Raw genomic sequence first — 26,877 nt, forward strand, 5'->3', positions numbered from 1 at the left:
ACACTAGATATGCTAATATATACGGACGCAATATTTGAACAACCAATCAAACTGTAACATACTAATTGTGATGTCATAATCAATCCTCTTACTTTGCACAATGGGTACCGAGGAGGGAACCCATGCCAACCTGGCCTGGTGTGAATTCTCTTACGTTGGAAATTAGTATAGCGGTAGTCACTCACAGATTAATCCATCCCTAACAATAGCACAGCAGGGCATACTTCTGACTCTGCCTTAATGCATGCCCTCATTAATTTTACTATCTGGGCTCCAATCTTTCTTCTCTCTGCACATGCAGTTGTAAACAGAGAGGAGAAGATTCAGAGCTGCCAGCTGAGCTTGTCTGTGTCCCATAACATCACTGTACCACAGTACTCACAAATAACCGGCTTATGGGTGTGTAACAAAAAATGACAATGCAAACCTGACAATTTTCAAAGAATCTGACAGAAATCTACCTGGTGTGTCAAAGGAAACCCCAGGAAAGGAAAACCCGTTGCATGAATGGTGTGTGGAGGGGGACTCAAAAGAGGATCAGCCAGCAAAGAAGCCAAGTACACACAATGTATGCTGGCTCAAGAATACAGTGATCCCAACCAGGGCTGGTGCAAGGATGTTTACCACCCTAGACAAAAGCTAATTTTGTCGCCCCCTTGACTACGCTCATTATCTTAGCCCTTTGACACTTCCCACCTTACTGCTGGGGTGACAAGCTGTAACAAACCTCCTCCTCATTTAATCTCCCTACTACTGGGGTGACATACTGTAACAGGGAAAGTGCTGCTGGCTGTGAGAGGGTGGATCCTAAGCCAGCTGGCTAAGTTTCTTGAGGTGGGCAGAGCAGCGCCCTCTCAAGAGGGCGCTCTAGATGGCTGCCTATTTTGCCTATAGGCATAGTCGGCCCTGATCCTAGCCTGGAAGCCCAGAAAATCACCAGTCACATAAACCCATCACTCCATGCAGGGAACCAAGAGTCCTTACCCTTGTACAGACAGGGAACCAAGAGTCCTTACCCTTGAACAGAAGCACTAAGCTTCTTCAGGAAGTCAAGGGTCAAAGGATCAAAATAGCTGCATTCTAAAAGGCTTGATAAATGATTTGCAAAGTCAAATTGTTACAGTTTTTGTTTACTTGCTAGAGTGTTTAAGCCCTAGAGAACTCATGACGTAAATGTACGTCATGGGGCCTTGGTACTTAGCGCACCATGATGTACGTTTACGTCATGAACATTAAGAGAGTGGAGGATCTGTGCTCGCTTCATTCACGGTGGGTCCTTGTTTCCTGGACCTTGCCACTAATGACGGACATCATGCTGATGCCCGCTACTGATTACGGTGTCTAATGTAGCTGAGTGCATTGGACCACACGTGAAAATGGTGGCTGACGGTAACCACTCCTTACCTCCTCTGTGCTGTTCTTCCGGTATTCACTATAGTTTGCCTTCTTCCCAGCTGTACAAGTGGATCTCCAATATTACTAAAAACTGCTATGCAAATGCCCAGAACTGAAAAGTATTAGCAATCAAAGGATTTCTATAAATTGCTATAAAAAAGTAATATGTTTTTTCTTTTAAAATAAAAAGTCCCCCCCCACCCCAATAAAAATGTAATTCCCCCCTTTTCCCATTTTACAAATAAAAAAATGTAAAAAAAATTAGATAAATAAATACATAAGCATATTGAATATCACCATATCCGAAATATTAAAATATAATGTGTATGATCCCGTACTGTGAGTGGTGTAAACCTAAAAAAAATACCAAATCCCAATTTGCAAATTTTTAGTCACATAACATCCCAGGAAAAATGTGAAAGTTATAAGGTTCAGAATAAGACAATTTTAAGCATTATCATATTGTTTTTTTTCAAAGTTGTTCAGTAACAGACAATCATGTAAACATAGGTATCATTTTAGTTGTATTGACCTACAGAATAAAGATTACATATCGGTTTTACCGTAAGTTCACTGCATAATAACAAATACATTTTTTTTGTTTCACCAGCCATTTTATGGAAAACGAACAGAAAACAAACCCTCTGTAGATGGTAAAATACAAAAGTTATCACTCTTATAAAACGAAAACGCTAAAGTTTTAAATAGCTAAAGTAGCTAAAAATTCAGATATGGTGTGCTTGATTTTTCACATAATTTAATTATTCATAATTTTCACTAATTAATATACGAAAATAATATAAATTGAGTGTCAGCCTCTGCCTTATTCATAATCAGCTTCAAATAGTATTCAGGAAGCTACTAAGTGTAAATAGAAATGATGATTTATCATAGTACCTGTTTTCATTCTCCAGCTGGGCAAGTATTTTTTCTAACTCCCCTTGTTCCTCCTCTGGATTTAATCCTTCCACTGTCTGTGTAGTAGTACATGGATCCCGATCTGTAATAGGACTGGAGTGGCGCAGCAGATACTGATCATCATCACTGTTATGTAAGAAGAAAAAAAAAACATTAATCTTGATTATATAATATAATAATTTAAAGGGGTATTCCAGGCCAAAACTTTTTTTTATATATCAACTGGCTCTGGAAAGTTAAACAGATTTGTAAATTACTTCTATTAAAAAATCTTAATCCTTCCAATAGTTATTAGCTTCTGAAGTTGAGTTGTTGTTTTCTGTCTAACTGCTCTCTGATGACTCACGTCCCGGGAGCTGTGCAGTTCCTATGGGGATATTCTCCCATCATGCACAGCTCCCGGGATGTGACATCATCATTGAGCAGTTAGACAGAAAACTTCAGAAGCTAATAACTATTGGAAGGATTAAGGATTTAATAGAAGTCATTTACAAATCTGTTTAACTTTCCGGAGCCAGTTGATATATATATAAAAAAAAGTTTTTTCCTGGAATACCCCTTTAATTTTATAACAAGACAAGAGACTCCTATTATGCAAATGTCTTTCTTTTTACTACTGCAGCAGCAACCAATCAAATTACAGAAAAAGAGAAAACATTTATAATATGCAAATGAGGTATATGAAGTCCTCCAATCAGCATGTAGCACAGTCCAGAAAACCTCTGGATCTAACTGTAACTTCCTCTTTCTTGCTGCTGCCAGTGGCAACAGACGATAAGTACCATTTTTCTCCCTGCATACTTATTGATATATTCGCTATATTGATATTCATACTGTCTGGTATTTCATATAATATATATTGATTATTCTCAAAGATTTATTTATTTTATATTCCAATTATATTTTATTCATTCATTTATTAAATTGTTTGTTTTATTATTAACCCCTTAAGGACCAAGGGCGTACAGGACCAAGTACTTAAGGACCAAGGGCGTACCTGTACGCCCGTGGGAATTTCGGTCCCTGCCGCGCACCGGGTGGGGACCTGACGGGGGTGACTGCTGATATCGATCAGCAGGCACCCCGAGCCAATGCCCAGGGGGGTCATCAGACCCCCCCCCCATGTAGGCGATTGCCGAAAATCGCAAGTGAATTCACACTTGCTATTTTCGGCTATTCCGGTGATGCGGGTCACGTGTGACCCGCTGACCCGGAGATACAAGGTGATTGGGGGTGTAGGATACACCCCCTATCACCCTCTGTATCTATGGGGAGGTGACGATTTCGTCACCCCCCCCCCCAGGATCACTGCTATTGGCCGGACGACCAATAGCAGCCGGCAGGGGAGGGGTTAACGGCCCCTTCTCGTGGCTCTGCTTGCTCCCTGAGTTCATTCAGCGGCCAGAGCTGCAAGAAGGGGCCAGGGACCCCCCTCTGTGAAGATCGGAGCTCCTCACAGAGGAAGACCCCCCCTTAGAGCAGGGAGAGAGTTTTTTTTGTGTGACCCGGGCCCTATTAGGAATTCAGAGCGCTGCATTTGGCCATTTTTTAAATTTTTGGTCGCAGTGCTTTTTTTCCCCCCCATACAGTTAGTTACACCAATCACACTACATACTCTAGTACTGATGATGAGTCACCTATATGGCGGCGGCCACTATCATGAAGTCCGACCCCCCAGACAAGTTTACCGGAGCCCCCTTCCGGTGAACCTGTCTGGAGACCCCCAGAGGCTTATCAGCCACGGGTTCAGGCTTATCAGCCACGCTGACTGAATGTCATTTTGAATACTTTGGGGGTGCAGTTTTTATAATGGGGTCTTTTATGGGGTATTTCTAATATGAAGACCCTTCAAATCCACTTCAAACCTGAACTGGTCCCTGAAAAATAGTGAGTTTGAAAATTTTGTGAAAAATTGGAAAATTGCTGCTGAACTTTGAAGCCCTCTGGTGTCTTCCAAAAGTAAAAACTTGTCAATTTTATGATGCAAATATAAAGTAGACATATTGGAAATGTGAATAAAAAACAAACTATTTGGAATATCCTTTTTCCTAACAAGCAGAGAGCTTCAAAGTTAGAAAAATGCAAAATTTTCTATTTTTTCATCACATTTTGGGATTTTTCACCAAGAAAGGATGCAAGTTACCACAATCTCAGAATCAGAATAATAAGTAAAAGCTGACAGTAAAGTGACAGTGGTCAGATGTTCAAAAAACGCTCTGGTCCTAAGGTGTAAAATGGCATGGTCCGTAAGGGGTTAATCCTGTTATTCCCTGGTAGCCTGTGGCTTTTCTCCTTCGCTTTCATGCTTTCACTATTACATAGTTACATAGTTAGTACGGTTGAAAAAAGACATACTTCCATCAAGTCCAACCAGGGAATTGAAGGGTAGGGGTGTGGCGAGATATTGGGGAAGGGATGGGATTCTAGATTTCTTCATAAGCATTAATGTTATTTTGTTCCAGGAATGTATCTAACCCTGTTTTAAAGCTGTTAAATTTTCCTGCTGTGACCAGTTCCTGAGGTAGACTGTTCCATAAGTTCACAGTTCTTATGGTAAAGAAGGCGTGTCACCCCTTGAGACTAAACCTTTTGTTCTCCAGACGGAGGGAGTGCCCCCTCGTCCTTTGGGGGGGTTTAACCTGGAACAGTTTTTCTCCATATTTTTTCTATGGGCCATTAATATACTTATATACATTTATCACACACCCCCCTTAAACGTCTCTTCTCAAGACTAAACAATTGTAACTTAGGTTATTAGTGGTGTACCCCAAGGTTCAGTACTGGGCCCGCTGTTGTTTAATTTATTTATCAATGATATAGAGGATGGTATTAACAGCTCTGTTTCTATCTTTGCAGATGACACCAAGCTTTGTAGCACGGTACAGTCTATAGAGGATGTGCATAAGTTACAAGATGACTTGGATAGACTAAGTGTCTGGGCATCCACTTGGCAAATGAGGTTCAATGTGGATAAATGTAAAGTTATGCATCTGGGTACTAATAACCTGCATGCATCGTATGTCTTAGGGGGGATTAAACTGTCAGAGTCACTGGTAGAGAAGGATCTGGGTGTACTTGTAGATCACAGACTACAGAATAGCATGCAATGTCAGGCTGCTGCTTCCAAAGCCGGCAGGATATTGTCATGTATCAAAAGAGGCATGGACTCAAGGGACAGGGACATAATACTCCCCCTTTATAAAGCATTGGTACGGCCTCACCTGGAATATGCTGTTCAGTTTTGGGCACCTGTCCATAAAAGGGACACTGCAGAGTTGGAAAGGGTGCAGAGACGCGCGACTAAACTAATATGGGGCATGGATCATCTTAGCTATGAGGAGCGATTAAAGGAGTTACAATTGTTTAGTCTTGAGAAGAGACGTTTAAGGGGGGATATGATAAATATATATAAGTATATTAATGGCCCATATAAAAAAAATGGAGAAAAACTGTTCCAGGTTAAACCCCCCCAAAGGACAAGGGGGCACTCCCTCCGTCAGGAGAAGAAAAAGTTTAGTCTAAAGGGGCGACAAGCCTTCTTTACCGTGAGGACTGTGAATTTATGGAACGGTCTACCTCAGGAACTGGTCACAGCAGGAACAATTAACAGCTTTAAAACAGGATTAGATACATTCCTGGAAGAAAATAACATTAATGCTTATGAAGAAATATAAAATCCCATCCCTTCCCCAATATCGCGCCACACCCCTACCCCTTAATTCCCTGGTTGAACTTTATGGACATATGTCTTTTTTGGACTGTACTAACTATGTAACTATGTAACTCCTTTAACCCCTTAATGACGCAGGACGTATATTTACGTCCTGCGCCGGCTACCGCGATATAAAGCCCCGCATCACATCGTGTCGGTCCCGGCGCTCATCAACGGCCGGGACCCGCGGCTAATACCACACATCGCCGATTGCGGGAATGTGCGGTATTAACCCTTTAGAAGCGGCTGTCAAAGCTTCTAAAGCGAAAGTATCCCGGCTAGTCAGTCGGGCTGTTCGGGACCGCCGCGGTGAAATTGCGGCGTTCCGAACAGCTTGCAGGACACCGGGAAGGCCCTTATCTGCCTCCTCGGTGTCCGATCGACAAATGACTGCTCCGTGCCTGAGATCCAGGCAGGAGCAGTCAAGCGCCGATAACACTGATCACAGGCGTGTTAATACACGCCTGTGATCTGTGTAAGAGATCAGTGTGTGCAGTGTTATAGGTCCCTATGGGACCTATAACACTGCAAAAAAAAAGTTTAAAAAAGTGTTAATAAAGGTCATTTAACCCCTTCCCTAATAAAAGTTTGAATCACCCCCCTTTTCCCATAAAAAAAAAATAAAACAGTGTAAATAAAAATAAACATGTGGTATCGTCGCGTGTGTAAATGTCCGAACTATAAAAATATATTGTTAATTAAACCGCACGGTCAATGGCGTACGCGCAAAGAAATTCCAAAGTCCAAAAAAGCGTATTTTGGTCACTTTTTATACCATTAACCCCTTAAGGACCAAGGACGTACCGGTACGTCCTTGGTCCTGCTCTTCTGATATAACGCGGGGTTACACAGTAACCCCGCGTCATATCACGGCGGGCCCGGCGTCATAGTGAAGCCGGGACCCGCCTCTAATAGCGCGCAGCGCCGATCGCGGCGGCGCCGCGCGCTATTAACCCTTTAGCCGCGCGCTCAGAGCTGAGCCGCGCGGCTAAAAGTGAAAGTTCCCGGCTAGCTCAGTCGGGCTGTTCGGGATAGCCGCGGCTAATCGCGGCATCCTGAACAGCTGACAGGACAGCGGGAGGGCCCCTTCCTGCCTCCTCGCTGTCCGATCGCCGAATGACTGCTCAGTGCCTGAGATCCATGCGGCAGAATCGTTGATCACTGGTTTTTAATGAGAAACCAGTGATCAGCATAGAGGATCAGTTTGTGCAGTGTTATAGGTCCCTATGGGACCTATAACACTGCAAAAAAAAGTGAAAAAAAAGTGAATAAAGATCATTTAACTCCACCCCTATTAAAAGTTTGAATCACCCCCCTTTTCCAATAAATAAAAAAACACAGTGTAAATAAAAATAAAAATATACATATATGGTATCACCGCGTGTGGAAATGTCCGAATTATAAAAATATATAATTAATTAAACCGCTCGGTCAATGGCGTGCGCGCAAAAAATTCCAAAGTCCAAAATAGTGCATTTTTGGTCACTTTTTATATCATTTAAAAATGAATAAAAAGCGATCAATAAGTCCTATCAATGCAAATATGGTACCGTTAAAAACTTCAGATCACGGCGCAAAAAATGAGTCCCCATACCGCCCCATACACGGAAAAATAAAAAAGTTATAGGGGTCAGAAGATGACAATTTTAAACGTATTAATTTTCCTGCATGTAGTTATGATTTTTTCCAGAAGTCCGAAAAAATCAAACCTATATAAGTAGGGTATCATTTTAATCGTATGGACCTACAGAATAAATATCAGGTGTCATTTTTACCGAAAAATGTACTACGTAAAAACGGAAGCCCCCAAAAGTTACAAAACAGCGTTTTTTTTTCAATTTTGTCGCACAATGATTTTTTTTTCCATTTCACCGTAGATTTTTGGGCAAAACGACTGATGTCATTACAAAGTAGAATTGGTGGCGCAAAAAATAAGCCATCATATGGATTTTTAGGTGCAAAATTGAAAGAGTTATGATTTTTTAAAGGCAAGGAGCAAAAAACGAAAATGCAAAAACGGAAAACCCCCCGGTCCTTAAAGGGTTAAAAAATGAATAAAAAGTGATCAAAAAGTCCGATCAAAACAAAAATCAAACCGATAAAAACTTCAGATCACGGCGCAAAAAATTAGCCCTCATACCACCCTGTACATGGAAAAATAAAAACGTTATTGGAGTCAGAAGAGGACATTTTTAAACGTATAAATTTTCCTGCATGTAGTGATGATTTTTTCCAGAAGTATGACAAAATCAAAGCTATATAAGTAGGGTATCATTTTAACCATATGGATCTACAGAATTATGATAAGGTGTCATTTTTACCAAAATATGCACTGCGTAGAAACGGAAGCCCCCAAAACTTACAAAATGCAGTTTTTTCTTCGATTTTGTCGCACAATGATTTTTTTTTCCGTTTTGTCGTGAATTTCTGGGTAAAATGACTGATGTCACTGCAAAGTAGAATTGGTGACGCAAAAAATGAGCAATAATATGGATTTTTAGGTGGAAAATTGAAAGGGTTATGATTTTTAAAAGATAAGGAGGAAAAAACCAAAGTGCAAAAACGGGAAAACCCTGAGTCCTTAAGGGGTTAATCGCTCCTCAAAACTAAGATGTTCCATGCCCCATATTAGTTTAGTCATGCCTCTGCACCCTTTCCAGCTCCACAGTGTCCCATTTATGGACTGGTGCCGAAAACTGAACAGCATATTCCAGGTGAGGCTGCACCAATGCTTTATAAAGGGGGAGTATTATGTCCCTGTCCCTCGAGTCCATGCCTCTTTTTATGCATGACAATATCCTGCCGGCCTTGGAAGCAGCAGCCTGACATTGCATGCTATTCTGTAGTCTGTGATCTACAAGTACACCCAGATCCTTCTCTACCAGTGACTCTGCCAGTTTAATCTCCCCAAAGACATACGACGCATGCATTTTATTAGTACCCAGATGCATAACTTTACATTTATCCACATTGAACCTCATTTGCCAAGTGGATGCCCAGACACTTAGTCTCTCCAAGTCATCTTGTAGCCTATACACATCCTCTATAGACTGTACCGTGCTACAGAGCTTGGTGTCATCTGCAAAGATAGAAACAGAGCTGTTAATGCCATCCTCTATATCATTGATAAATAAATTAAACAACAGCGGGCCCAGTACTGAACCTTGGGGTACACCACTAATAACCAGAGACCAATCAGAGTACGAATCATTGACCACCACTCTCTGGGTACGATCCATGAGCCAGTGTTCAATACAGTTACAAACTAAAGTTTCCAAACCCAAAGACCTTAACTTACCTGTCAGACGTCTATGAGGCACAGTATCAAACGCTTTTGCAAAATCCAGAAACACTATATCCACAATGTGTGTGTGCGTGTTTGCAATACATTTCTCCTTTAAATCACTGTATTATTTTTTTTTCTCTCACTGCGTAGTTCTGTCCCCCCTCCTTCCCCTTATCATCACCTGTTCATCTTATCTGTCTCCAGCGCTGCTACTATTCCCTGTGGTGATGCACTTTTATTACAGCTGGTTGTCAGTTGCTTTCCTCTATCCATCCTCTCCTTCCTGTAACCTCAAGCTCATCTGTCTTTGCTTACCCGCATGTCTCACAGCAGAGGAGCTGAGATCCCTGGCACAGTCTCATTATATTCATCTATATTTCTATTTGTATCCTAAAATTGTGCATACTTATATATATTCGTAATGTTATTTTCTATCTACATATATATTTAGTCAAATTCTATGATTATTTCCATATTTAACCCTTTCCTATAACACCTCCAGATATAGATTTTTTTCTTACAGCTCTGATCATTATAGTTTTTTCCTTTCCCAAACTATTTATTTATTCCACTCTAATTTTATTCCTTAATTTAAAAAATAAATAAATATATATATTTATATATATATATATATATATATATATATCATTTGTTCTAATATGTCTGTAGAACGTGACAATAATAAATCGCCTAATGCTGGTGATAAAGACATTCCATCTGACAGTCATATTCAAAATATGTAAACACAATCATCAGCATACATACAATAGTGCCTGTATTATATAATGGGGATATCATAGATATCTAAAAATCAATAGCACTAAAGTGACTGTGGCTTCATATATGATCTCCATATAATTAGTAATACCACAAACACAAAAGGAGTCATTTAGGTAGAATATAAAATATATATGATTTTATTGATTGTATTAAAAACGTACAGTTCATGAGACATAAAAGAGGGGGAGGAATGCAACTACTGGGGGAGACTAGACAAAAGGGGCGACACTACCTGCTTGCACATATTACATTAACACAAGGATAAAGTGCATAGCTGGTGGACAAATATAAAGTGCATAATACAGCTTCCATAGAGTGCATAATCATGTCTAAAAACCAGCATACATACCAAGAGACTATAGTAAAACAATATAGCAGCTGAACCAAGCAGGAGTGACGCCACCCCAACGATTGTTTCGGCGATACCTTCGTCCTGGGGGTGGCGTTCTACCAGTGCATGATGGTATAAATACACAGAATAGCCAATCAGATCATTCTTATTATTTAACACACCTGAGTACTAAGTCTGTTCCTCCTCCTGGATCGGCGCATAGCGCCTGAGCTTTCGGACGCCGCAGCACTTCCAGGTGTCGCGTCAGACGCCGGAATCACATGACGAATCATGTGACTGGCGCTTGTGAAGACGCGGCACTCGGAGACCACAGCGCCGGAGATCGGTGCATGCGCACATGAGAAAAAGAAGCACTTAGTCTCCACAGACTACATAGAGGAATTCATAGAGCCAAATGGCCAAATAATAGAATTGGATGTTAACAAATATTAATAAAAATGAGATTTTAAAGGACAATCACATCTCTAATGGTGAAACTGATATTCATTGTGCATTAAATTAAGTGATAATACATAAAGATAATAAATAAGTATAATGAATGTGATGAATGAATGTGATGATGTGAAAAAATTATATAAAAAGGTGTTATAAAAAATAATATGAACAATACTTAGGAAATATTGAAAAATTCATGTAAATATAAATATGGAAATGATAATGTGTATAAATGTGTAATAAGGTGTATGAATTCATAGACACAATAGAGTGAGAAATGTAAACCATTACAAGCTTGGGTGCATACATAATGTGAGTGAAATTTTTTTTATCACATTAAATATCAAAGTGTATATAAAAAATGTGGATGATATAATAAAAAATCATATAATTTCATAAAAAATTACATAAAAAATTACTAAACATTAAGATGCGAAAATAACATATATATGTGTATGATATAATGTGAGCTGTTGAGTCAATTGTGTGTAAGGAGGTGTACTGAGGTGATGATATAAGTAAAAAAGATGGATGGAATGGGTGAAGGGGAAGAAGCAGTGAAAGGAAAGGAAGGAAGGGGGTAACAGAGGAAGGAGAAGGGGGGAAGGAAAAAAGGGGGAAGAAGAATGAACGGGAGGAAAATGGAATGAAAGAAGGAAGGAACGGAAGAGACGAGCAACGAAAAAGTTCAAACTGATGGGAAATTTCATCCTGGAGTCCAGATGGAGGGGAGACCAATGATCAACGAGTTTTGCTGATCCAAGGAGATGGACAACTACAGATGTAATGATGGAGTCTCTGAAAGGCAAAAAAAACATAAAAAGGAGTAACTATACGGCTAAAAAATTTAAACCATTAAAAACAACACTGCTAAGGACCAATGATCACAGAAACGGTGCAAATGGAAGAATTTCATTGAGCCCATCGGGCTGTAAGGTTCTTAATCTCCAAATCCACTCACTCTTTCGTTGGGCCAATTTTTTAACTGTATCCCCTCCATGTAACCCTAAATCAACATGTTCAATGCCTTTTACTTTTAATCCAGATCCATCACTTTGATGATTTAGAAGAAAATGTCTGGCTATTGGTTTTAATTTTTCTGGTACAGAGGCCTCAGTAGCAAGACGAATATCTCTGATGTGCTCACGTGTACGTATTTTTAATGGCCTGGTAGTCATGCCAATATAAATCTTGTTACAGGGGCATGTTGCATAATACACCACATTTTTCGTGGTGCAAGTGATGGTCTGGCGAATATTAAATGTTCTCATGCCATTAGAATTCATAAAAGAATAACTTTTTTCAATGTTTGGACATGCTACGCACCTGCCACATGGTTAACATCCTTTCTTGAGGCCTGTTGAACCAAAAGGGTTAGTTGGAGTTTTTGGGATATACTCACTGGAAACAAGAATATCTTGTAAATGTTTCGATCGTCTGGCCGTCATCTTAATCTTCGGTGGAACATATTGACGTAGTATGGGGTCACTTCTGAGAATAGGTAGGTGTTTTTCAATACATTGCTTCATAGTGAACAATTGAGAGTTGTAAGTTGTAATAAAACGAACAGAGTCATTCGGAACTTTAGTTTTCTGAGCATGTAGTAATTGCGTCCTAGGAGTCTCCTTGGCTATTTTATATGCTTTTTTCAAGCAATGATTACTGTAGCCACGTTCTTTGAATCTCAATTGGAGTAGTTTTGCTTGATGTTTGAAGTCCTCATCTGACGAGCAAATGCGGCAAATACGTAAGTATTGGCCGGTGGTGACAGCATCAATAACATGTTTAGGGTGAGCAGTAGTGTTGAGCGGCATAGGCCATATTCGAATTCGCGAATATTCGCGAATATATGGACGAATATTCGTCATATATTCGCGAATATTCGCATATTCGTAATATTCGCGTTTTATTTTCGCATATGCGAAAATGCGTATAATGTGTAAATGTTCGCATATGCGAAAAGTAGCACAGTAGTATTAGAGTCTTCTTTACACCACACAAGCTGGAAGCAGAGAGGGATGATCACTGTGATGTGTACTGTGAAAAAAAAAAAAAAAAAATTTAAAAAATAAAAATAAGAATATTCGTAATTACGAATATATAGTGCTATATTCGCGAATATTCGCGAATATGCAATATTCGCGAATAAAATTCGTATTGCGAATATTCGCGAGCAACACTAGTGAGCAGAAGATGCATGTAGATGAGAGTTGCTAGCTGTCTCCTTCCGAAAGGCATTAGTACGAATAAATCCATGAGAATCCCGAGTTAGTGTCACATCTAAAAAATTGACAGAATGGGAATGTGAAGAGTAGGTAACTTTGATATTTTTATTATTGGTATTAATGGCAGAATGGTATTTTGTTAGAATGGTAAGTGATGAATTTTCTAAAATTCATACACGCATTTCCAATGAAAATTCAACCCCTGCCAAGAGGAATAGTCTTGAAAAATTAAAGAAATTTGCTGATGTAGTGTTCAAGCAGGCTGACAAGGGGGGGCACATTGTTATTTGGCCTACTAGCCTCTATGAAGCAGAGGCTTTTAAACAGCTAAGAGACCCTGCATGCTATAAAAAATTAACTTTTAACCCCCTATTGTCTTTCAAGAACAATCTTGAAGAAATTTTTAACTGGGCTGAACAACAATCTATTATCTCATCCGACTTACGGCAATCTTTAACAGTGACCTCTTCAAGTATTCCAACACTTTACTTGCTTCCCAAAGTGCATAAAAATTGACCTCCGGGCAGACCCATAATATCAGGTAAGGGCAATTTAACCGAAAACATCTGTAGATTTATATACTGTAAACTGAAACCTATTGTTGAATATCTACCATCTTTCATCCGTGATACTAACGATTTACTGAGCAGAATTGAAGGGTTACATCTTGAAGAGCATGCACTTTTAGTCACTTGTGACATAGAATCTCTATATACCAGTATCCGCCACAGTGATGGGCTAGCTGCTACCCTTTTTTCTCAAATCAAGCAATATCAAACCAGATATGTCACAATTTTTGTTGGAAATTTTGGAATTTGCTTTGACACACAATTTTTTTTACTTTCAAGGGGTCCCTCTTCTTACAGCTCCAGGGCACTGCTATGTGGGCGCCTTGTGCGCCCTTATATGCAAACTTTTTCCTGGGGCTGTGGGAGAGGGACTTTTCCTATCAGATCATGGGGATCTCGAGATAGACCGCGTCCTATTCTGGGCGCGGTACATCGACGACGTCCTCATGATCTGGCAGGGAACAACTTTTGAGTTGGACCGTTTTATTTCTGCCATTAATACCAATAATAAAAATATCAAAGTTACCTACTCTTCACATTCCCATTCTGTCAATTTTTTAGATGTGACACTAACTCTGGATTCTCATGGATTTATTCGTACTAATGCGTTTCGGAAGGAGAGAGCTAGCAACTCTTATCTACATGCATCTTCTGCTCACCCTAAACATGTTATTGATGCTGTCCCCACCGGCCAATATTTACGTATTCGCCACATTTGCTCGTCAGATGAGGACTTCAAACATTAAGCAAAACTACTCCAATTGAGATTCAAAGAACATGGCTACAGTAATCGTTGCTTGAAAAAAGCATATAAAAGAGCTAAGGAGACTCCTAGGACACAATTACTACATGCTCAGAAAACTAAAGTTCCGGATGACTCTGTTCGTTTTATTACAACTTACAACTCTCAATGGTTCACTATGAAGCAATGTATTGAAAAACATCTACCTATTCTCAGAAGTGACCCCATACTACGTCAATATGTTCCACCGAAGATTAAGATGACGGCCAGACGATCGAAGCATTTACAAGATATTCTTGTTTCCAGTGAGTATATCCCAAAAACTCCAACTAACCCTTTTGGTTCAACAGGCCTCAAGAAAGGATGTAAACCGTGTGGCAGGTGCATGCCCAAACATTGAAAAAAGTGATTCTTTTATGAATTCTAATGGCACGAGAACATCTAATATTCGCCAGACCATCACTTGCACCACGAAAAATGTGGTGTATTATGCAACGTGCCCCTGTAACAAGATTTATATTGGCATGACTACCAGGCCATTAAAAATACGTACACGTGAGCACATCAGAGATATTCGTCTTGCTACTGAGGCCTCTGTACCAGAAGAATTAAAACCAATTGCCAGACATTTTCTTCTAAATCATCAAAGTGATGGATCTGGATTAAAAGTAAAAGGCATTGAACATGTTGATTTAGGGTTACGTGGAGGGGATACAGCTAAAAAATTGGCCCAACTAGAGAGTGAGTGGATTTGGAGATTAGTGTTGAGCGGCTTAGGCCATATTCGAATTTGCGAATATTCGCGAATATATGGACGAATATTCGTCATATATTCGCGAATATTCGCATATTCGTAATATTCTCGTTTTATTTTCCCATATGCGAATATTCGCGTATGAGAAAATAACATATGCAAAAATTAGCATATGCAAAATTAGCATAAGAAAAAAATTTGCATATGCTAAAATTAGCATATTCTAATTTTTGCATATGCGAAAATTCGCACACCAGTCTCACACAGTAGTATTAGAGCCTTCTTTACACCATACAAGCTGGAAGCAGAGAGGGGTGATCACTGTGATGTGTACTGTGGAAAAAAAAAAAAAAAAAGAATATTCACGAATTCGCGAATATGCGATATTCGCGAATAAAATTCGTATTGCGAATATTCGCAAGCAACACTATTGGATATTAAGAACCTTACAGCCCGATGGGCTCAATGAAATTCTTCCATTTGCACCGTTTTTGTGATCATTGGTCCTTAGCAGTGTTGTTTTTAATGGTTTTAATTTTTTAGCCATATATTTACTCCTTTTTATGTTTTTTTGCCTTTCAGAGACTCCATCATTACACCTGTAGTTGTCCATCTCCTTGGAGCAGCAAAACTCATTGATCATTGGTCTCCCCTCCATCTGGACTCCAGGATGAAATTTCCCATCAGTTTGGACTTTTTCGTTGCTCGTCTCTTCCGTTCCTTCCTTCTTTCATTCCATTTTCCTCCCTTTCATTCTTCTTCCCCCTTTTTTCCTTCCCCCCTTCCCTTCTCCTTCCCCTGTTCCCCCCTTCCTTCCTTTCCTTTCACTGCTTCTTCCCCTTCACCCATTCCATCCATCTTTTTTACTTATATCATCATCTCAGTACACCTCCTTACACACAGTTGACTCAACAGCTCACATTATATCATACACATATATATGTTATTTTCGTATGTTAATGTTTAGTAATTTTTTATGTAATTTTTTATGAAATTATATGATTTTTTATTATATCATCCACATTTTTTTTATATACACTTTGATATTTAATTTGACAAAATTTTTTCACTCACATTATTTATGCACCCAAGCTTGTAATGGTTTACATTTCTCACTCTATTGTGTCTATGAATTCATACACCTTATTACACATTTATACACATTATCATTTCCATATTTATATTTACATGAATTTTTCAATATTTCTTTAGTATTGTTCATATTATTTTTTATAACACCTTTTTATATAATTTTTTCACATCATCACATTCATTCATCACATTCATTATACTTATCTATTATCTTTATGTATTATCACTTAATTTAATGCACAATGAATATCAGTTTCACCATTAGAGATGTGATTGTCCTTTAAAATCTCATTTTTATTAATATTTGTTTACATCCAATTCTATTATTTGGCCATTTGGCTCTATGAATTCCTCTGTGTAGTCTGTGGAGACTAAGTCCTTCTTTTTCTCATGTGCGCATGCACCGATCTCCGGCGCTGTGGTCTCCAAGTGCAGCGTCTTCACAAGCACCGGTCACATGATTCATCATGTGATTCCGGCGTCTGACGCGACACCCGTCGTCCGGAAGCTCAGGCGCTATGCTCCGATCCAGGAGGAGGAACAGACTTAGTATTCAGGTGTGTTATGTAATAAGAATGATCTGATTGGCTATTCTGTGTATTTATACCATCATGCACTGTTAGGATGCCACCCCCAGGACGAAGGTATCGCCGAAACAATCGTTGGGGTGGCGTCACTCCTGCTTGGTTCAGCTGCTATATTGTTTTACTATAGTCTCTTGGTATGTATGCTGGTTTTTAGACATGATTATGCACTCTATGGAAGCTGTAATAGCCCCTATTATGCACTTTATATTTGTCCACCAGCTATGCACTTTATCCTTGTGTTAATGTAATATGCGCAAGCAGGTAGTGTCGCCCCTTTTGTCTAGTCTCCCCCAGTAGTTGCATTCCTCCCCCTCTTTTATGTCTCATGAACTGTACGTTTTTAATACAATCAATAAAATCATATATATTTTATATTCTACCTAAATGACTCCGTTTTTTGTTTGTGGTATTAATATTCAAAATATGGTAGACATATCTGTACGCTCTGCCATTCAGTCTGCCATGTCCACTTTACATGACTCCATATCTAGATCAGTGTCTTATGTCCCTGACACACCCTACTTCCATAACTCCTGTACCTTTACCTTCCACCCCTTCAGACACCTTTTGGTCCGCTGAGAACTCAGCAGCTAAGCTTGCCCGTGGTTTTAAAAAAGCTGGCAAAGCCAAACATAAAAGAAATTTCATTGAAGTCAATTTATCTTCTCCCACTAAAAAAAACTAGCTAAAAAGCACTTTAAAAAATCTGGTAATACTATTTCAAAAAATTCTCACGAAATTGATACTGCAAAAGTGCATCCAAAACCCTCAGCCCAAGATGAAGTACCTATTATTAGGGCTAAAAAATCTCCCTCTAGGAAGAAATCAGATTCAATTATTACTTCTAGCTTTTCCTCAGACAATTCTTCAGATCCTTCTGAGGATGAGAATTTCATTTTTTATTGAAGATTCTAATGAGAATTTGAAGGCCTCAGTTTCTAATGAAGATCCTTGTTCCATGATCCTAGATAGCAATGGGGAACCTTTTTTCCACCTTGAGAGCATAAAGCACCCGCGTTCAGGTGAATGGCTCCCTCACCCCCAGGTAGCTAAATTTTTTGAATATTGGATCAATAAGCCGCTAGATATATCGTCTAGAAATAAATTACGGGTGGAATGCCCAAGACATATCTGAATCATAAATCTTCTTGTACCCCAGATATTGATTTTTTTTTAATAAGATTCCTATCAAAGTCTGGTCCTAATCCTAAAAAGGGCATTGACCGTTCCTTTCGGTCAATTCAGGACAAGCTTTTAGATATTTTAGGTCTTATTACCAAAATTTTAGACATGACTGAAGAGTCAGTTTCTACAGAGACCCCTCTGAATATTCAAGTTCTCAGAGGTTGGGCTCAGAGAGCTGCTCTTTTATTGGGAAACACTAATGCTGCTCTGAATTGTGAGCGCAGAAGGTCAATCCATCTTAGACTTGACCCTCAATTGGTCAATTTGGCTCAATCCAAACCCCCTACATCTACGGAGGGCTTTTTGTTTGGAGATTCCTTCATGAAGGAATTAAATAAATATGTTAACATTTTTTCCTCTTTGGATAAAGCACATTCCTCCATGAAAAAAGTTTTAAAATTTAAGGTTTTTCACAAGGCCGGGAAAGGCAGGAGCCGCTTTCCCGTCCGCCAATTTACAGATCGTAGATCCTATGGAGGCTCTTACTCCTATGACCGCACCTCCCAAACCCCTACTTTCCAACAACCAACACCCTTCTTCCCACCCAGAGGCCACCCTTGGAGATCCAGAGGTCAAAGGATACCCCAGATCTCGGTATTCTACAGGTAAGTCCATTTCTTCCTCTAGAATCTAATTTTCCTCTGGGAGGCAGACTAGTTCATTTTTTCCAAAACTGGTCTACTCTAACATGAGATTCTTGGATACTAAACACGATAATAGGATATCAGATAGAGTTTTATACTCTTCCAATTCAATGGGAAATTCCTCATCCCATAAATTTTTCCTACCTAGACAAAAATCTTATTACAAAGGAAATCAAGGAACTATGTTCAAAAAAGGCTATATCTCAAATACCTTTTCCCACCCTAGCTTTTATAAGCAACCTGTTTTTAGTGAAAAAGAAAGATGGAAGTCATCACCCCGTAATCAATCTAAGACATCTCAAAGGATATGTAAAATACCAACATTTCAAAATGGAAGACATCCATTTGTTAAGAGACCTGCTTTGGCAAGGAGATTGGTTAGTTAAAATAGACTTAAAAGATGCCTACCTCACGGTGTCTATGCACCCCAACTCTCAACATTATCTCCAATTTATATGGGACAACAAGAAATGGCAATTCCTAAACCTTCTCTTCTGTCTCTCTTTCGCACCATGGTGCTTCACAAAACTACTAAAAGCAGTAGTATCATACCTCCGAAGTCGAGGTGTTCGTCTAATTATTTATTTGGACGCCATCCTCATCATGGTTGACTCCTCGCCTCTAATCCATCGCCATATGGACTCTTTCACTCCTAATCAATTTGGGATTTATAATAAATTACAAAAAATCCATCCTGATTCCTTCTCGGGAAGTAGAGTTTGTAGGCTTCATGGTCAACACTCAATCGGCCATTTTAAGTCTTCCTTCAAGGAAATTAAAAACCATATGCAGAGAAAATTGTTCTGTGTTAAACAAGTCCCTTATTTCGTTAAGGACCATTGCAAGAATTGTCGGCCTTTTATCCGCTTCCACTCAAGCCATTTTCCGAGCTCCTCTACATTACAGAGCTCTTCAATGTCTGAAGGCTCTTCATCTGAGGAATGGTCTAGATTACTCAGACAAAATCATCTTAAATTCGGAATCCAAACAAGAATTTCTTTGGTGGCTGGATCACGTTCAGGCTTGGAACGGGAAAAAAATTTTTCATTCCATGCCGGATCTCATCATAGAATCAGACCCGAGCCTTCTTGGATTTGGCGCGAGATGCAGCTCCTTTTTCACAGGAGGCAAATGGTCCGCAAAGGAATCTCTCCTCCACATAAATTGTCTAGAATTGCTAGCAGCTTCCTTCGCCCTCAAGATTTTTGCGAAGGACAGATCTCATTGCTGCATTCTATTGAAAATGGACAACATATCAGCAGTCAAATACGTGAACCGTCTAGGAGGTCCGAAATCCTAAATTTTGACAGAAATTGCAAAAGAATGTTGGCAGTTTTGTCTAGAGAAGGATATTATTATCAAGGCGGAATATCTTCCCGGTATTTCCAATGCAGTAGGAAATCTATCTAGCCGATTCAAGCGATTGGATGTTAGATCAATCGATTTTTTTAAACACGCAATTCTCTTTGGGCACCTTTATACCTAGATATTTTCACATCTCGATTGAATCAACAACTTCAACGTTTCCACAGCTGGCATCTGGATCCCGAAGCCCTAGGCACAGATACTTTTCTTCAAACTTGGCCATCAGAAATTCTTTACGCATTTCCCCCATTCAATCTTATTCCGAGAGTACTTCTCCAGACCAAAGCTCAGAAATCGACCTTAATTCTAATAACTCCATGGTGGCCATCTCAAACATGGTTTCCTCACATTCTGAGCATGACGATCGATTTTCCCAGAATCCTTCCAACATTTCCTTCCATTCTCCTCAACCTCTCAGGTCTTCCTCATCCTCTCATCCAATCAAAACTTCTCTCTCTAGTAGCTTGGTTCATATCAGGCCGCAAAGACCTGATTTCGAACTTTCACAGTCAGCTCAGAACTTATCAGAAGCCTGGGCCGCAGGTACAAGGAAGGCCTATCTTTCCGCATGGAAACTCCGGTCAAATTTTTTATCTGAATCTTTTGATTCCGGAAAGGCCTACCCTACTATCAATGTTTATCGTTCAGCCATTTCCTTTTATCACAAACCTTTAAATTTTTTACCTATAGGCAAACATCCTCTTATTTGTAAATTACTTCAGGGTATTCGCTTCATGCGTCCCCCTACTCCCAAATATCATTTTACATGGGATGTTCACATTCTTTTGAATTTTTTATCTTCTTGGCCAGATAATGATTTTTTATCTTTAAAATGTTTGTCTATCAAACTTACGGTTCTTTTATGTCTCATATCTTTCAAAAGAGTTTCAGACGTTAGAGCCTTGGATATTTCTCATCGTATTTTTTCTCCTCATGGAGTACAATTTTCAATTTTTAGACACACAAAAACACATTTACGTTCCATTTTTTTATCCTTCTTTCCATCATAATGAACGACTTTGTGTTGTTTGTTGCTTAAAAACTTATGAATCTAAGACATCTTCTTTACGTCTTCCTTCTTCTTCTCAACTTCTTTTATCTCATGTTAAACCTCATCTTCCGTTTTCTTCACCAACTTTAGCTAGATGGGTCAAATATGCTATGTCATTAGCAGGCATAGATACTTCTATTTTTGGAGCTCATTCCACTAGAGGTTCTATGTCTACCACAGTTCTTCAATCTGGTGGAGTTCTATCTGATATGCTCAAAGCTGCAGATTGGTCTTCTAAATCCACCTTTCGTGATTTGTATTTTACACCTGAATCTCATGTTTCCATGGTTATTATTTGATAACAGTATATATGTCTGTCATTTTAATTACTATGTTTTTCAGTCTTATTAATGTCTATATTAGCTTTAAAATTGCATAATAGGAGTCTCTTGTCTTTTCCTAGCCTTGGTGCTGGAAAATATAGATTTTATTAAAGACAAGAGACGAATATTATCCCTCCCTTTTATCCCACCCCTAATATATATTTTATATTCTTTCAGCTTAAATTCTGGAATTATTGTTCCTTGGTTCCTTCAAGTTGTTACAAATCTATTCGTTAAATTGTTCCAGTTTTGTCTTCTTCAGAGTTAGAGTTCGCATCAAGAAAGAGGAAGTTACAGTTAGATCCAGAGGTTTTATGTAAAATGCTACATGCTGATTGGATGACTTCATATACCTAATTTGCATATTATAATTTTTTTCTCTTTTTCTGTAATTTGATTGGTTGCTGCTGCAGTAGTAAAAAGAAAGAAATTTGCATAATACCCGTCTCTTGTCTTTAATAAAATCTATATTTTCCAGCACCAAGGCTAGGACAATCTCCAATTATTAGGGCAATACCAGTGGTTGTCCAAGTCCCATGACTCCCTTATATGATACAACCTTATCTGATGCAGATGAATCAAAATTATTAGGTGACTTATCATTGGAAGTAGGATTATTAGATAGATGCCGCTGCTATCAATCCACCTTTTGTAGGATCAGGACTGGAAGGCTTAAAGGAATTATCCATGTCTTACATTTGTACTTTTTTTCAACCCCTTAACGACAATGGATGTAAATGTACGTCATGGTGACGTGGTACTTAGCGCACCATGATGTACATTTACGCGCTGACATGATCCGGTGCTCGCGTCATACCCGGCAGGTCCTGGCAGGCCTCCGATGCCGTGATCAATACATTGCGGTAGTTTGAATGGATGATCGGATCGCCCACAACGCTGCCACGGCGATCCGATCATCCAGCATGGAGGCCGAAGGTCCCCTCACCTTGCTCCGGCCATCTCCCAGGGTCTGAGATCGAAGAGCAGAAGATCACCGATAATACTGAGCAGTCATGTGTCCTATACATAGCACTGCACAGTATTAGCAATCAACTGATTGCAATGAATAGTCCCCTATGGGGACATAAAAAGTGTAAAAAAAAAAGGAAAAGAATGTAAAATAAACACGTAAAAAAATTTGAACAAATCCCCTCCCCCAATAAAAAGTAAAACGTCCGTTTGTTAAAATGGTGTGAGATTTTTTTTTAAGCTGTACAATTATAGAAAATAATATATTCATGGGTATCATTTTAATCGTATTGACCCACAGAATAAAGAAAACATGTAATTTTTACTGGAAAGTGTACAGCGTGAAAACAAAACCTTCAAAAATTTGCTAAATTGCGGTTTTCTTTTCAATTTTACCACATAAATAATATTTGTTTGGTTGCGCCATACATTTTATGGTAAAATAAGTGATGTAATTACAAAGTACAATTGGTGACGCAAAAAACAAGCCCTCATATGGGTCTATGGGCAATTTTCCAATTTTTCACAAAATTTTCAAAATCTGAATTTTTCAGGGACCAGTTCAGTTTTGAAGTGGATTTGAAGGGCCTTCAAATTAGAATTACCCCACAAATTACCCCATTATAAAAATTGCACCCCTCAAAGTATCCAAAATGTCATTCAGTAAGTTTGTTAACCCTTTAGGTGTTTCACAGGAATAGCAGCAAAGTGAAGGAGAAAATTCAAAATCGTCATTTTTTACACTCGCATGTTCTTGTAGAACCAGTTTTTATATTTTTACAAGTGGTAATAGGAGAAAAAGCCCCCAAAAATGTGTAACCCAATTTCTCTCGATTAAGGAAATACCTCAAGTGTTCGGCGGGCGCAGTAGAGGGCTCAGAAGGGAAGGAGCGACAACGGGATTTTGGAGAGTGAATTTTGCACAAATGGTTTTTAGGGGGCATGTCACCTTTAGGAAGCCCCTACGATGTCAGAACAGCAGAAAAAAAACCACATGGCATACCATTTTGGAAACTGCACCCCTCAAGGCACGTAACCAGGGGTCCAGTGAGCCTTAACACCTCATAGGTGTTTGACAGCTTTTTGTTAAAATCGGATGTGTAAATGAAAAAAAAATTTTTTCACTAAAGTGCAGTTTCTCCCCCAAATTTACAATTTTTACAAAAGGTAATGGGAGAAAATGCCCCCCAAAATTTGTAACCCCATCTCTTCTGAGTATGGAAATACCCCATGTTAGGACGTAAAATGCTCTGCTGGTGCACTACAATGCTCAGAAGAGAAGGAGCGCCATTGGGCTTTTGGAAAGCGAATTCGTTTGGAATGGTAGTCAGGGGCCATGTGCGTTTACAAAGCCCCCCGTGGTGCCAGAACAGTGGACCCCCCACATGTGACCCCATTTTGGAAACTACACCCCTCTCAGAATTTAATAAGGGGTGCAGTGAGTATTTACACCCCACTGGCGTTTGACAGATCTTTGGAACAGTGGGCTGTGCAAATGAAAAATTAAATTTTTCATTTTCACGGACCACAGTTCCGAAAATCTGTCAGACACCTGTGGGGCATAAATGCTCACTGCACCCCTTAATACATTACATGAGGGGTGTAGTTTCCAAAATGGGATGTATTCTGTGGAGAAAAAGATAAAGCAGAGCTCCTCATAGGGCAATACGTTTTGTGTATATAGACATAACAGCAATAAGCGCGTGGTTTAAAGTGATGGTGGAGCAGCTTCCTGGAATCGGAAGCAGGTTAACCTGTCCGAGGTATTTGATGCAAGTGCTGGTGCTAGGCAGGAAAGGTACCAGGTTCTGTAGCGCAATCCACCACTCAGGCAACTTCTTGTGATAAAAAGTTCAATTTATTTAGCCAAAAACATAACGCGTTGCGAAGGTTTAGACCCTCTTCATCAGATGTACAGGCACTGTATGACCATGGTTAAACAGAGCAGGTTTAAATGTGAGACAAGGGCGCCAAAAAGCTGCTAAGCTCCGCCCCCTAGTGGGCGTGGGGATTGTCTCACATACACAGAATCAAGCTAAGTTAAAAGATACTTTAAAATAGCATAAAATCATGCTGCCGTAACATCAATACAATAAATACTATATATAGTTTAAAAAAAAGGAATGGTTATTAAATACGTTGGAAATATCAGAGTGTGTCTGTCGGCGTTCCGCTATCACTAGCGGAGCCGCCAGCAGTGTGCGCATGCGCGAACTCAATAATGATGACGGAAACCTAGTAACACAATGTAGCGGCACGGCGTGCGTGCCGCTGGTACATTGTGTCAGCTTATAGAGAATAAGTGGGCTGCGGGGCACATTGACAGTGTCCCGCAGTGACCTTCCCAAGACACCGTAAGTGATGAAATGGATTATAAGAATAATGATAAGGTTAAAATGAAATAGAGGAAATGAATGAATGAAGATGGGGGCCGATGTGGAGCTGTATATATATATATATATATATATATACACATATATATATGTGAAGATCGGCACTACATTAGTATAGTATGCAGGATAGTCAGCATATGTGATTAGCATATACAGCCAGCGTCATAAATGTCAGCCTATATAGTTAGCAATGCATTGTCAGCATATATAATAGGATTAAGGTGAAGTGGACGGACAATTTAAATGTATATGATGATATAAAAGGAACATAATAAAATATATATGCTACATGGTATACAGGGGAAAAAAAAACATATAACAAATAAATTAATTACAAGTATACTTGAGTTCGTATTATTATGATAAATATATTAAAAATACCATTAAATTGAGAAAATGCACATATATTTATGCCTAATGATATTTTCAATATCTATATATACAAATTTTACCCTATAAAAGCGTGGCAGAAGCAAATAGGGACATAGTAGAAAACCATAATGTGGGTACTGGAAAAAAGAGGATAATATAAATGATAGGACTTCTAACGGATAATATCCATTACTTCGTTCAGTCCATTAGGTATTAAAGAATTTAATTTATATATCCAAAATGATTATCTCCGTTGTAGTTTTTGAAACCTATTGTATGTATACTCTGGAATGTGTTCTAAAATGGTTAAGGAAAAGGCTGAAAATTCCTTATTGTGGTATTGTGTTGCGTGTGATTTTATGCTATTTTAAAGTATCTTTTAACTTAGCTTGATTCTGTGTATGTGAGACAATCCCCACGCCCACTAGGGGGTGGAGCCTAGCGGCTTTTTGGCGCCCTTGTTTCATATTTAAACCTGCTCTGTTTAACCATGGTCATACATTGCCTGTACATCTGATGAAGAGGGTCTAAACGTTCGCAACGCGTTATGTTTTTGGCTAAATAAATTTAACTTTTTATCACAAGAAGTTGCCTGAGTGGTCGATTGCGCTACAGAACCTGGTACCTTTCCTGCCTAGCACCAGCACTTGTTTCCAAAATGGGGTAACATGTGGGGGGGTCCATTGTTCTGGCACTATGGGGGCTTTGTAAACACACGTGGCCTTCAATTCCGGACACATTTTCTCTTCAAAATCCCATTGGTGCTCCTACTCTTCTGAGCATTGTAGTGCGCAGCAGAGCACTTTACATCCACATATGGGGAATTTTCTTACTCAGAAGAAATGGGGTTATAAATTTTGGGGGGCTTTTTTCCTATTTTCCCTTGTGAAAATGAAAAATTTAGGGTAACACCAGCATTTTAGTGAAAATGTACTCTGTAGAAATTGTGTCACAAATTTTGGGGGTCTTTTTTTCCTTTTACTGCTTGTGAAAATAAAAAGTATGGGGCACCACCAGCATGTTAGTGTAAAAATTTTTTTTTTTTTAACACTAACAGGCTGGTGTAGCCCCCAACTTTTCCTTTTCATAAGGGGTAAAAGAAGAAACAGCCCCCCAAAATGTGTAGTGCAATTTCTCCCGAGTACGGAAATACCCCATATGTGGCCCTAAACTGTTTCCTTGAAATACGACAGGGCTCTGAAGTGAGAAAGCGCCATGCGCATTTGAGGACTAAATTAGGGATTGCATAGGGGTGGACATAGGGGTATTCTACGCCAGTGATTCCCAAACAGGGTGCCTTCAGCTGTTGCTAAATTCCCAGCATGCCTGGACAGTCAGTGGCTATGCAGAAATGCTGGGAATTGTTGTTTTGCAACAGCTGAAGGCTCAGTTTTGGAAACACTGCCGCACGATACGCTTTTCATTTTTATTGGGGGGGGGGGGCAGTGTAAGGGGGTGTATATGTAGTGTTTTACCCTTTATTATGTGTTAGTGTAGTGTTTTTAGGGTACATTCACACTGGCGGGTTACGGTGAGTTTCCCACTAGGAGTTTGCGTTGCGGCGAAAAATTTACCACAGCCCAAACTTGGAGCAGGAAACTTACTGTAAACCTGCCCGTGTGAATGTACCCTGTACGTTCACATGGGGGGGGGGGGGGCAAGCCTCCAGCTGTTTCAATACTACAAATCCCAGCATGTACTGACTGAGGAGCAACGGTGATCGGCGGG

General features: G+C 39.4%; 1 protein-coding gene across 19 annotated transcripts in view; it reads right to left on the reverse strand.

Moving 5' to 3' along the window:
* Window positions 1-26,877, reverse strand: part of DRP2 (dystrophin related protein 2) — a 1,527,660-nt gene that overhangs the window by 152,417 nt on the left and 1,348,366 nt on the right. For 18 of the 19 annotated variants that reach the window (XR_008847731.1, XM_056539136.1, XM_056539139.1 and 15 more), the window contains one exon: window positions 2,293-2,439. Coding sequence is in view for 18 of the 19 variants with exons in the window: in XM_056539136.1 (XP_056395111.1) it covers window positions 2,293-2,439 (147 nt within the window). In the remaining variant the exon portion in view is untranslated. Of the gene's footprint in view, window positions 1-2,292; window positions 2,440-11,045; window positions 11,677-26,877 lie in introns of those variants that run through there. The other variant, XM_056539149.1, reaches the window with a different exon arrangement.

This window comes from Hyla sarda, chromosome 9 (genome assembly GCF_029499605.1).
Source record: "Hyla sarda isolate aHylSar1 chromosome 9, aHylSar1.hap1, whole genome shotgun sequence".
Taxonomy (NCBI): domain Eukaryota; kingdom Metazoa; phylum Chordata; class Amphibia; order Anura; family Hylidae; genus Hyla; species Hyla sarda.